Consider the following 13,675-nt stretch of genomic DNA (forward strand, 5'->3'; position numbering starts at 1 on the left):
GTCCGTCCACTCTTGTCAAGCCTTGTTAGACTCAGGGGCGGCTGGAAACTTTATGGATGTTCACTTCGCCCAAAGTATCAATGTCCCGACTGCACCTCTTGAAGTCCCACTGTCTGTGTCTTGGCAATCCCCCTGGATGGCCAAGCCTTAGGTGACGGAAGAGTCACCCAAGTAACTTCTCCAGTCTTCCTCCAGTCTCAAGGTCACAAGGAAGAAATATCCCTGCACCTGATTCCTTCACCTGAATTCCCAGTTATTCTAGGTCTTCCTTGGCTTACCCGCCACAACCCTCGTATAGACTGGGTCACTAGCCAGGTTGTGGAATGGGGCCCTGCATGCCATGCCTCTTGTCTGCTCTCTAGCTCTCCTGTGTCTCCTGCCGAGCCTCCTGATCTCACCGAGTTATCTCAAGTTCCCACAGAGTACTGGGATCTCAAAGAGGTCTTTAGCAAGAGCAGGGCCACCGTTCTTCCTCCGCACCGCGCCTACGACTGTGCCATCGACTTGCTCCCTGGGACTACTCCTCCTCGGGGCCAACTGTTCTCCCTCTCTCAGCCAGAACGCAAGGCCATGGAGGAGTACATCAAGGAAGCCTTGGCCTCTGGGTTCATTCGACCCTCCACCTCACCCGCTGGTGCCGGCTTCTTTGTCGGCAAGAAGGATGGGGGGCTCCGGCCATGTATTGACTATAGGGGCCTGAACAAGATCACCGTGCACCGCCTGCTGGACTCCCGCCGGGTTCACAGGGGTCTCCAATATCTTGTAGATTGGGAGGGCTATGGCCCTGAGGAGCGCTGCTGGGTCCCGGCTCGGGACATACTTGATAAAGAACTTTGTCGGGACTTCCATTCAGCCCATCCTGATCGCCCTGGGAACGTCAGGAGACACTCCTGGGGGGGGGGTGTCCTGTTAGGACTGGGACTGTTTTGGCCTCTAGAGGCCGCTGTTATTTCCTTTTCTGGTCATGTTTGTTTTTGCCTCTAGAGGTCGCCACTGTGTTCTGTGTTTTGTGTTTGTCTTATTGCCTGTTTCCTGCCCCGTCCTGTCCTTAATTAGTTTGTGTATTTATACCCCTGAGTTCAGTCCTCTTGTCACGGAGTCTTTGTGCTGTTATGTTTAGCTCCAGTTACCTCTGTACCGTGTTCCTTGCCTTTGTCTTTTTGGTTTTGCACTTTGCTTTGCTTTTTGGACTTAGTATTTACTGTTTTTTGGATCTTCTGAGCATTGGTATTTTTGCCTTTTCTTTTCTGTTTTTTTGGCTTTTGTTTTGACCTTGAACTTTTGGATATTTCTTATTTTTCCCTTCATCTTCTGAGCATTTTGGATTATTTCTTTTTGGACTGTATATATTGTAAAACTTTTTGATACTTTTCTACTTCCGCCTCACGCCTCTGCATTTGAGTCATCCCCCTGGTGGCCTAGTGGGGGTTTGCTGGATTATCACACCAGCAAACCAGGTTCGAATTCCAGCAAAACCCTAACACCTGTGTGTTCAACTGAACAACAAACTGGACTGGACTGATAACACCATAGCACTGTACAGGAAAGGTCAGAGCAGGCTGTATCTGCTGCAGAGACTCAGGTCTTTTGGAGTGCAAGGGGCACTCCTGAAGACCTTTTTTGACTCTGTGGTGGCGTCAGTCATCTTTCATGGCATGGTTGGTTGGGAGAGCAGCATCTCCACAGCTGACAGGAAGAGACTGGACAAACTGATCAGGAGGGCCAGCTCTGTGCTGGGATGCCCCCTGGAGCCAGTGGAGGTAGTGGGTGGGAGGATGATGATGGCTAAGCTGTCATCTATGATGGAGAATGACTCCCACCCCCTACAGGACTTACTCACTGGACTGCAGAGCTCCTTCAGCGGGAGGTTGCTCCACCCTAAGTGTGTGAAGGAGCATTACCACAGATCATTGCTTCCTGCAGCTGTTAGACTGTACAACCAGCACTGCTCACAATAGACTCACATCTGCATGTCTGTCAAAAGTTGTTTTTTTTCTGTTTTATCTTTTGCAATTACGACCACCTGATGTGTACAATAAGTGTGTTTCATATATATATATATATATATATATATATATATATATATATATATATATATATATTACTTGTGTGGCTTGATATGTCCTCTTCTGCTGCAATGCACTGTACTGCTGCAAACAGGAAATTTCCCCATTGTGGGATAATAAAGGTTATCTTATCTTATCTTATCTTATCTTATCTTATCTTATCTTATCTTATCGTTGGCTAACTTTCTCTCCCTTACACAAAAATAATGTGACAACACGGATTCACTTCAGCTGAATGTCTGTATTGCACAAGAATAATAAATACATCATAATTAATCTGTTTGCCAGAATGAGAATTCACAGTTCATACCACAACAACAACACGGTACGAGGATGCTGCTGTGGGAGATTTGGAGCACGTGAACAGTCAGCTGAGGAGAACTGCTCAGTGCTGCAAATCACAGATTCTGTTTTTCTCTGTTTTCTCATTCCATGACTGAGTTTCCACCTCTCAGCTGAGGGAATTTAAACGCCAAGTTACATAAGGCAGACCCTGTGCTTCAGCCTCTGAGATTCTCCATCTCAGTCTTTGGCAAACAGATTAGAGCACAGCCCAACAGATATTTAGATTATCATGAGAAAAGCAATTCCTGAAGTGTATGTTGTTTTTTGTTTTGTTTGTCTTAAGGTTAGTCCTCAGAAAATGTCTGACAATCCCAGTGGACTGGAAAGAGAGTGTTCCCAGGAACTATGTGGTTGTTGAGTCAAAGGGAAACTAGATTGTGTGAGGAGATTATATGAGGGCATGCTACAGCACTGTTTTTTGTTAACTGATAGAGACTGACATGGGATTTGCTCTGGGTTTAAATTCATTTCAAATGCTCACTCATAAAATACAGAGTGCTTCAAAAAATTTGATATCATTCTGGGATATTTACATCTCAAATAATATCTAATTTTTTTAAACACCCTGTACAATCTATTATATTAACAGTTTGTTTACACTACAGACATGCTTTGCAATAGTAAGGTCATGTCAAAATGTTGACAGGTGGTCGAACAAGTCTAATAGCAAGGAAAAACTGAATTTGCAGAGGAAATATCCCATTTTAGTCCAAGTCTCACTATGTGTATGGAAAAACAGCCCCTAGTGTCTCAAACTTTTAAGTTCATCAAATCTTCACAAATTTACTAAATAGAATAATATGTTAATACAGGAATCCATTTTGTCTTTCAGACTACAGATATCTGTATAACTTTTGCCCTGGCCCGGAGTGGAATGTAATGTGTAGAGGATGCTGCGAATATGATGTGATCCGATGTAAATGCCCTCTTCAGGGTACACAAGTGGGCTACGCCGTTCCATGTTGCAGGAATGCGCGTCATGAATGTGATCCCTGCATCATTCATCCAGGTAAGTCAGGCCTCCAACTTCACACACAAATGCAAGTAAAATTATAGTCATTTGACAGGGGCGATTCTAGCATCTGATCTTTGGGGGTGCTTAGCCCCCAGAGCTGACAGAGGCACCTGGCTTGAACGACAGTGTTTCCACGTTTATTCCGCATTTAGACTAGACTTAAAGGGATAGTTCGGGATTTTTGACATGAATCTATATGGTATCCCCGTCAGCAGTGTCGTGCATCCACACTGACTTACCCCCGACAGTGTTCTGTGAGCCTAGATATTGTCCAGTGTTGGTCAGTGCACAAGTAGTTCCGGCAGGTTTCCTGGGGTCTGCAAAGTAACACGTTTTTCTTCTCAAAACAGCTCGTGTTCGAATGAGTGATTTATTAGCATAACAAAACCCTTGTAGTCCAAAAAGTCACACCTTGTAATTGCTTGGGGCTACTTTCTCTCAATAGCGATCAGTGCGCGCTGTCACTGTTAACAGTTGTGTGCGAGCTAGCCAACAACTTTCATTAGTTGTTCGACAGTGTTTAGCAGCAGCAAATTGCTTTCCTCCTCAGTATACAAGTGCGCTTCCATGGCAGGGAAAAAGAAACTACCACTGCTGCCTATGTTTTTGCTCCGTGTCATGGCTGAATCCTGAATGACTCCTATTTGTATAAATAGGGCACTACATAGGCAGCAGTGGTAGTTTCTTTGTCCCTGCCATGGAAGCGCACTTGTATACTGAGGAGGAAAGCAATTTGCTGCTGCTAAACACTGTCGAACAACTAATGAAAGTTGTTGGCTAGCTCGCACACAACTGTTAACAGTGACAGCGCGCACTGATCGCTATTGAGGGAAAGTAGCCCCAAGCAATTACAAGGTGTGACTTTTTGGACTACAAGGGTTTTGTTATGCTAATAAATCACTCATTCGAACACGAGCTGTTTTGAGAAGAAAAACGTGTTACTTTGCAGACCCCAGGAAACCTGCCGGAACTACTTGTGCACTGACCAACACTGTACAATATCTAGGCTCACAGAACACTGTTGGGGGTAAGTCAATGTGGATGCACAACACTGCTGACGGGGATACCATATAGATTCATGTCAAAAATCCCGAACTATCCCTTTAACTAGACAAGAAGACTAGACTAGACTTAGGCTACGTTTACACTAGACCGTATCTGTCTCGTTTTCTTCGCGGACGCACTGTCCGTTTACATTAACCCCCCTGAAAAAGCGGGGAAACGGGAATCCGCCAGCGTCCACGTATTCAATCTAGATCGTGTCTGGTCCGGTGCTGTGTAAACATTGAGAATACGCGGATACGCTGTGCTGAGCTCTAGCTGGCGTCTCATTGGACAACGTCACTGTGACATCCACCTTCCTGATTCGCTGGCGTTGGTCATGTGACGCGACTGCTGAAAAACGGCGCAGACTTCCGCCTTGTATCACCTTTCATTAAAGAGTATAAAAGTATGAAAATACTGCAAATACTGATGCAAATACTGCCCATTGTGTAGTTATGATTGTCTTTAGGCTTGCCATCCTTCCACTTGCAAGTAATAAGTGATATGCGCTGGGATCACACACACAGCGGCTCAGTCCCGAATCGTGGCTTGTTCACTTCACTCGCGCGCTGTGTGAGCTGCGCAGGGCCGGAGTGCGCACCCTCCAGAGGGCACTCGCTGTTCAGGGCGGAGTGATTTGGAGCGCAGGATGCCTGCGGAGCCGAGCGTATCCGCGTATTGGTGTTGCTGTGTGCACGGCTAACGGTTTTAGTGTAAACGCGAATCGTTTTAAGAACGTTAATCTGATGATCCGCTGATTCGACGTAATGTAAACGTAGCCTTAGGCAGCTGGGCCATAGAAGGTTCACGCTGCACGCTGCATGCTGCACGCTACACGCGTGTAAAGAAAAGTGGACAAACGTAGCATGACTTGCTCTGGGCCATAGAACGGTGTTCACGTTGCACGCTGCACACTTCACGCGTGAAGCGTGAAATGAACATGCAAACTTTTTTCTAGGCGTGAAGATGGAAATTCCAGTCAATGCATGCGGTCACCGCCGCGCCAGCCAATCAGAACGGGTCTAGGGAGATAACTCTATGCTTTCAGGGGAAAACTTCAGAAAAAATATAATTGAATGGTATAATTGAAAAATAGTTCTTCATCGGGATTGTCAAGCAGATTATAGAATGTTCGGTGAAATTCACCACGGGTTTCTCTCAGAAGGAAGTGTTCTCGGCTCCAAATTCTGTTCCTTTTTCTCTTCCTCTGTCTCAGTAAAAGCAGAATGAGGCAATCGTCGTCATCCGAAGAGTCCATATTGTTGGTTACTCGGTCAAAGTAGAACAGACGCAACACGTGAACATCCAAGCATGAAGTTTAATGGCCCAGGGTCCGGTTCTTCACGTGATCGTGTAGCGTGCAGCATGCAGCGTGAACCTTCTATGGCCCAGCTGCCTTATGCAATGTTTTAACAGAAGCTGACCCAATAAACTATGATATCTACACATTTACAACCACTGACACAAATATTTACGTTATATTTTTAACTAAACAAGACCTACTACTGCATTTGTAATGTTGGAGCTATTCATTTTGAACAGTGGTAATTATTAATTAATGTATTATTGTGCATTGTGTAATAATAGTGTGTATTATTATGATTTTACATTAGTTTACATTAGTAAACGCTATGTTACATTAAATAAAATTGACTAGCACACGGTGGTCTAGCACCTTAGCACATGTACAGCCCTGCACAAAAGTATCTCGATATGGATGATAAATGTCGTTTTTATCATTCTGTTCATAGACCAGGGAACATCAATATTGCATTATGCATGTGTTGTGTTTAACAATTGTAACTCCAGTCCGTACCTTCACATCTCGCTATGCCAGTAATACTCAGGTGCTATTCGAGTTCCTCATCGGCGTGGAATCCAGTTAAAAAAAACACCATGTCGTAGCAAGCACTCGCGCGGGCAGGCAACCCAATCAGAGGGGACGCAAGGAGGAGAGGGATTTTACTGCTCATAGAACTATCACCTAACAGGTGAATTCAAGAACACACACACGCCCGCGCACACATTCATTGCGCAGTCCGCAAGGGCACTTATTTCTGAAAATTACGTCCAAAAGCAGTGTTTTTGAGGGTGCTGAGCTAGGGGGTGCTGAGCTCGTTTTTGGGGGTGCTTGAGCACTCCCAAAAATAGGCTAAACACGCCCCTGTCATTTGATATGAGAGTCACAGAAATGTGTGTGCGTGCGTGCACGCATGCGTGTGTTGTATGTGTGTGTGTGTGTGTGTGTGTGTGTGTGTGTGTGTGAGAGTAAGATTATAATGTCTTTGTAGTATGTCCCTGAGGGTGGGTGGAACACTGAAGCACAGACAGGTGGGAAATTATGCTGAACACGGTCTCTTTATTTTACACTTGCTTTTCAGCTTTAAGTTACATTTTGACTTGCACAACACACACATACTCCAGTCGGGACACCACCACCTCTCTTCTCTCTCTCTCTCTCTCCTTGTCAGTGCTCTGTCATCACTGACACACACACACACACACACACACACACACACACACACACACACACACACACACACACACACACAAGATTAATTAACAACAGGTGTGATCACTTTGCCACTCACCTTCCCTGGCCCTGCCCTCCATTCCCAAACCAATGCTTGACCATGTTCCCGCTGCCACAGTCTTATAGATCAGATACTATACTTTTATATCACAGCACTGTTGAGTTCTTGATTCTGATTGGTCAGAAGGTGTTGATGCATATTTTATAACAGCAGCTCAGACAGTAGCCAAGACAAATCACAGGAATGTTAATGGCCTCGTTCTAGTATGTTGTATGGAGGATACTCATCTACCTTCAGCCAAGAATAAATTGATTTTAATTGTTTTTATTTAACAACAACAACAACAACAAAATACACAATGATTGCTCTGGTAAAGCTTTCTCTAAAGAAAACCCTTTTTAACAGTTATGGAAGGAGGCTCCACATGCTATAACATTAAAGCTGTAACTTTAAATTTTCTGTCTCAAAGAAATTTCTCAGAATGGAATGCTTTACACTTTGTGGTTTCTAACTAACATCACAAGCTGAGTTTTTTTGTCTTAATTACTTCAAGAGAAAGAGAAAAAAGTGAGGTTACTAAGGGAATGACTGTTTATAGCTGTTGTAAAGGAAGCGATAACAGAAACTAACTTATTTTGTGAACATTCCTCATTAAATGTTACTATAAATGGATAAAGACTGAAATTGCATTTTACTCTTTAATAAATAAAATAGCGTAATTGTTGCAAATTGCCGTAGTAGTAATGGAATTAAAGCTTCAGGGCATGCTGTTATAGTAAAATAAACAAGTTCAATTTGCAGTGGAGCCGCATCACAGCACCCTATCATTGATTATTTTTGCCATGTTGTAATTTATTCCTTACTTATACCACAGTGCTGTTGAATTCTTGAATCTAAGAAGGTATTGCTTAATTTTTTATAACAGTGGCTGTGACTGTAATTCTGGCTGCAAGGCAAGCCACAGGTTTATATTAATGCACTTGTTCTAATACATGGTTGTTTCTAGTTGTATAGTAACAGCTATTTCAAAGAGACTTGTATGGCAGACACTTCACAATAATCTATGTCTGATAACAGATTAAAAAATATTGATATGTTATAACATAAGCGATCAGGAACTCACTTCTTCCACAGACATTCTACAACATTAAATGTGACTATGAATAGATAAAAGGTATGACCTGTTGTTATAATTGTGTGTTGACAAATTACTGTGATATAAGAAGAATAAAACACTGTGGCACATGCTGTTATTGAAAATGAATCAACTCAAGGGTGGTAACAGACTTTTACTTCGCATTGATGCACATCACACCACCCCATCTTTGACTCCTTCCCTCCACTAGCCTGTGGTGGTGCCTTAAGCAAGCACTAGCAACTCCTTGCTTCCCCTGGTCAGGGTTACAACTGAAGACTTGACTCGGCAGGCTGCGCAGAGGAAAGCACCACTTGGTGGTTCAACAGGCAGAAAGGCGGATCCAGCCAAGCATTTATGGAGCATGATCAGGGCACAGTGCAACACGTAGAACACTGTTGGCCATCCATTGCATCCCGACCTAGCTCCAGCCATCTTGATTCTGTCTTGCCTCTGGACCCAGTTAGGTCGGGATAAGAGAGTGAGGCTGACGGCTGCACAACTCTCCCTCACTCTAATCCGAGTCACGTGTAAGTCATGACTTCAAATTTAAATTCAAGTCCTGTGGTGATGGGTAAGTGGCAAAGCAGCAGGTGCCGAAACACTGGAAGCTGTAGTCACGAACCTGCACACAGGTGGTCCAGGGCATAGGGTCACTCTCTGCTGGAACGAAGCAGCAGAGTTTGGCAGCCTCCTTGGTGTCTGAGCAACCCTGTTTAGGATTTGCTCTGCTCACCTCCATGGAGGAAGGGGCTAGAAAAGGTGCCCCAAACATACTGTAGTTTGCTTCCCCTCATCCTGGCCAGCACACCACGGCTGGCAGGGATCCCACTCAGTGGCCAAAATACAACAAAAAGATAGTCAAGGTACTCAATCTTGACATATAGGCATACCTTCAAAGCCCGGCTTGGCCTCATCAGTCACCTCTAGACCCACAACCGCCACTCACCAAATTGAAGTCATGGTCATCTTTGACCCCAAAGGACGAGCATCATCATCATCCATCCATCCATCCATCCATCCATCCATTATCTGTAGTCGCTTATCCTGTTCTACAGGGTCGCAGGCAAGCTGGAGCCTATCTCAGCTGACTATGGGCAAGAGGCAGGGTACACCCTGGACAAGTTGCCAGGTCATCACAGGGCTGACACACAGAGACAAACAACCATTCATATTCACATTCACACCTACGGTCAATTTAGAGCCACCAATTAGCCTAACCTGCATGTCTTTGGACTGTGGGGGAAACCGGAGCATCCGGAGGAAACCCATGCAGACACAGGGAGAACTCCACACAGAAAGGCCCTTGCCAGCTGCTGGGCTTGAACCCAGGACTGTGAGGCGACAGCGCTAACCACTACACCACCGTGCCGCCCGAGCATCATCATCATCTTTGATTATTTTGCAATAACAGCAGAGCCTGTTGTGTTTTATTCCTTTCATGCCTTAGAGCTGAGACAATGACTCACACCAAAACACATCACATAACTTTCTATCTTTGCCTTTGATATCTAGATATCTGTTACACCCCAGAGTCCTGTTCCAACCTGGCATGGCCTTCTTCACCATGTGAAACTTCATAAATTGTGCACCTTTGTAGACTTGCATTTAATTTCTCTTTCTCTAACAAGGTCGATAGTGTTTCCTTAGATATTTGATATGGCAGTTATACCTCAACTAAACTGTCATGACTGCTGTGGAACTGGAGACAAAGGAAACAGTTAGGGTCATTAGGTGAAGGAAAAATGATTGGTATGGCTCAGTGGGAAAACCCATGTTACACAAAATGGGATTTTCTATAAACTTTGTCCTATTTCTGCTTGATTTTGGTCTTGAACTTAATGAGGATATATGCAGAAAAAACAGACATATTCTAGGTTTAATATACTGTACATGTATGTGTGTGCATGCGTGTATACATGAGTGAATGTGTTCATAAATGCCAGATGTTCATGGTTAGATTCATACCTAGGCAATTATTTTACTGCCAAAAGTCTTTAAAAAATAACAGCCTCATAAACTTAGGACTCTGACTGCACAGTGACGTAGTCATAGAGCTTCTGATACTCTTAACAGAATTTTATATCCTAAACTCTTTCTTACATTTTAGTATTTCTCACTCCACATGTACACCTCATCCCCACCAGCAGGATTTCTCCAGAGCTCTGTGAACACATCCACTTCAGGAAGTTCCTTCTCGGTTAGCTTGATTGTAATGTCTTTAGCAGCTTATATGCTTATTGGCACATGAGGGAAGTCTGTTAGGCATGGAGAACATCCAAGTTGCCACAATAGCTTTATAATTCCTAAAACATTGACTAGTCAAACATCAACACCTTTTCTGACTTTTTTTAATTCTCTTGTCAAAGGCTGCAGTATATTTGAAAACTGCAAGCGGTGCAATAATGGAACATGGGGGCCGAGGGATGACTTCTTCATCAAGGGCCAATACTGTGCTGAGTGCCGTCCTGGGTGGTCTGGTGGTGACTGTCTGAGTAAGCTCTTCTCACATCCAGACTTCATGTGTCACTCTTTCATTGACACCACAAACATTGATGAAACATTGATTGAAACACCAAATTGTAGCAATTTCAGTCAAAATGTTTGTCATCTCAAAGTTAAAGAACATTAACCCAGAGACTGCACACTGACATGCACAAATAATATTGTGAGAAAATGTAAATAAAGATGAATGAATGGATGAACAAATTGATGGAGAGGGACATATATCTACATTGTAGCATGTGGTGGTGTGATCAGGAAGAGGCAAGGTCATCTGGTTTTGGAAAGTTACCCCACTAATGCCCGCTGTGAGTGGACCCTACAAGTTAATCAGCCTTTCACCATAGAACTCAGGTAGGTAACTCTCATCTTTTGGCACAAACTGCTCCTGTACAAACACTTCTGTTTCTCACTATAATAATATAAAGGCATATCTCTTACTGCAGTTCAGTCCACTTTATACTGTATATCTTCAAATATAACTCATTAAAATCCATGCACTAATAGCAATAACAGGAACAGTGCTACTCACTATTCCATCACAAAACCCAGGATATCAGTTTTGCTTTACCTCTTAAAACAAGTCAAGTCAATTTATTTGTATAGTGCTTTTAACAAGACCCTGTCGTAAAGCAGCTTTACAGAAATATAAAGATTTTAAACATATGAACTAAATAAATTTATCCTTAAATTTCCTAATTGGGCAGCATGGTGGTGCAGTGGTTAACACTGTCGCCTCACAGCAAGAAGGTTCTAGGTTCAAGCCCAGTGGCCGAAAGGGGTCTTTCTGTGTGGAGTTTACATGTTCTCCCAGTGTCTGCGTGAGTTTCCTCCAGGTGCTCCAGTTTCCCCCACAGTCCGAAGACATGCGGTTAGGTTGACTGGCTACTCTAAATTGCCCATAGATGTGAATGTGTGTGAATGGTTAAGAAGAGAAAACCTCTATAATAATCCCATAGAAGGCAACGGGAAACCACTACTGTAACATTCCCTTGAAACTCTGATGGAAGTCAGAGTGGCCACATCACTGTAGTGACATGCTAAATAGAGAGAGGATTTCCTAATCCCTAAAGAAGAATTTTTCCTCAGAATAAATGACCAACATCATCTCCATTTCTGAATCATTCTAATTTCCAGTAATTTCTCCTGTTCTTCTTGATTGTTGACTTTATGCTTTTTCCATGTTCTCTGCTTGAAGATCAATCAGAGCAAAAGGTGTCTGTGCACTTGATAGTCATCAAAACATAATTTCTTTCCAGGTAATGTGTCACTCAGTCCAACATGAGAGCTTGCATAATATTTCACTGGAAACTGCATTGGATCTTATCCCTATAAGTTTCTGAATCAATCTTTTTGAGATTCAACCCTAGCCATTCACACTCAACCTCTTCCTGATTAATTGTCATTAAAATTCCGTGTTTGACAGAAGCTTAAATAATTCTGCATCTGCAAATAATTAAAAACAAATCTTTGGCAGCAAAAACCAAGTGCTGTCAAAGATATTGAGCGCCTGTGCAAGACCTCTAAACCATTTAAATGGTAAATGGACTATAATGATTAAAAATATAATTTGTCTTGTAAATAAGGTTCAGCTTTTACATTTATTTTCTCATAAATTGCTTAGAGTGTGCTGCATGTCATTTTACAGCCTGCAGTTTATCAGTGAGAGCCATTAGACCCTTTTGACCTTTTAGACCAGAGGGCAGGAATTAGATTTGATATGGGGCCAGTTCTCTACTTCAGTCAGACATCTAACCTCATAACCCTCTTCAAGAAAGAAAGAAAGAAACCAATGCCTTGCAAAAATATAATGTATTTAAAGTACCAAATTCAGTGGAAGATTATTAAATTTCATGAATATATTTTGTAATGGGCGGCACGGTGGTGTAGTGGTTAGCGCTGTCGCCTCACAGCAAGAAGGTCCTGGGTTCGAGCCCCGGGGCCGGCGGGGGCCTTTCTGTGTGGAGTTTGCATGTTCTCCCCGTGTCCGCGTGGGTTTCCTCCGGGTGCTCCGGTTTCCCCCACAGTCCAAAGACATGCAGGTTAGGTTAACTGGTGACTCTAAATTGACAGTAGGTATGAATGTGAGTGTGAATGGTTGTCTGTGTCTATGTGTCAGCCCTGTGATGACCTGGCGACTTGTCCAGGGTGTACCCCGCCTTTCGCCCATAGTCAGCTGGGATAGGCTCCAGCTTGCCTGCGACCCTGTAGAAGGATAAAGCGGCTAGAGATAATGAGATGAGATGAGATATTTTGTAATTTTTAATGCACACCATTTGACATTCAGCCCCTGAAGAAATAAATGTGGTGAGAAACCCAGGCAAACTTAATATGTAATGTAAGTACATTTCTGTCTACACACTTGAGTAAGAGGGTAATCTCTATTAAAAGTTAATAAAATTTATTTTCAACAAACACAGCTGCTGCTTGACACTAAACTTGGGACATTGTAGTTGAATCTGCTGTACACAGAGTGCTGCATCTGGAGCTTTCAAAGAAGATTTTACACAGGCTGCACTGTCCACTGAAACAGTTTGGATTAAATTAAATGAACAGTGCGGCACTGCAGTGAGATATTTGATCATTTAATTTGCGAAAATATTGAATTCCATCAAAATTGATGAATGACACTTTGTCAAGTATTTCATAACTGTGTTGTAATGAAATTTTAGAGGAAGACAGACTTCCTGTTTAAGGTATGTGATGCAGTTGTCAGTCATATGGTCCTGATGGTAGGACAGTATACGTAATCTTTTTACAGATTCTACATAAGTTCTAATGTACAATAACTGGTAAAATGTGTTTGAGGATGGGTAAAGAAAACTCATTCAGGTTGCCATTTTGAATATAAATTTACTTGTAATGCAGTGGTACTGACCTGTGATGTCATAATACAGTGATTGGCCAATATGAGTATATATTGTTGAATTTAATCTTTTAGTACAAATTTTACACTTGGACCTAATAATCAGGTTTAATAATATTTGGAGAAATGCAATTACTGTAACATGTATGAGCTCTATTCTTCACTGCC

General features: G+C 42.9%; 1 protein-coding gene across 3 annotated transcripts in view; it reads left to right on the forward strand.

Moving 5' to 3' along the window:
* pamr1b (peptidase domain containing associated with muscle regeneration 1b) overlaps positions 1 to 13,675 on the forward strand; it is a 66,101-nt gene that overhangs the window by 18,805 nt on the left and 33,621 nt on the right. For 2 of the 3 annotated variants that reach the window (XM_060914992.1, XM_060914993.1), the window contains exons 2-4: positions 3,244 to 3,420; positions 10,509 to 10,634; positions 10,881 to 10,995. In XM_060914992.1, the coding sequence (XP_060770975.1) occupies positions 3,244 to 3,420; positions 10,509 to 10,634; positions 10,881 to 10,995 (418 nt within the window). Of the gene's footprint in view, positions 1 to 3,243; positions 3,421 to 10,508; positions 10,635 to 10,880; positions 10,996 to 13,675 lie in introns of those variants that run through there. The other variant, XM_060914994.1, reaches the window with a different exon arrangement.

This window comes from Neoarius graeffei, chromosome 2 (assembly GCF_027579695.1).
Source record: "Neoarius graeffei isolate fNeoGra1 chromosome 2, fNeoGra1.pri, whole genome shotgun sequence".
Taxonomy (NCBI): Eukaryota; Metazoa; Chordata; class Actinopteri; order Siluriformes; family Ariidae; genus Neoarius; species Neoarius graeffei.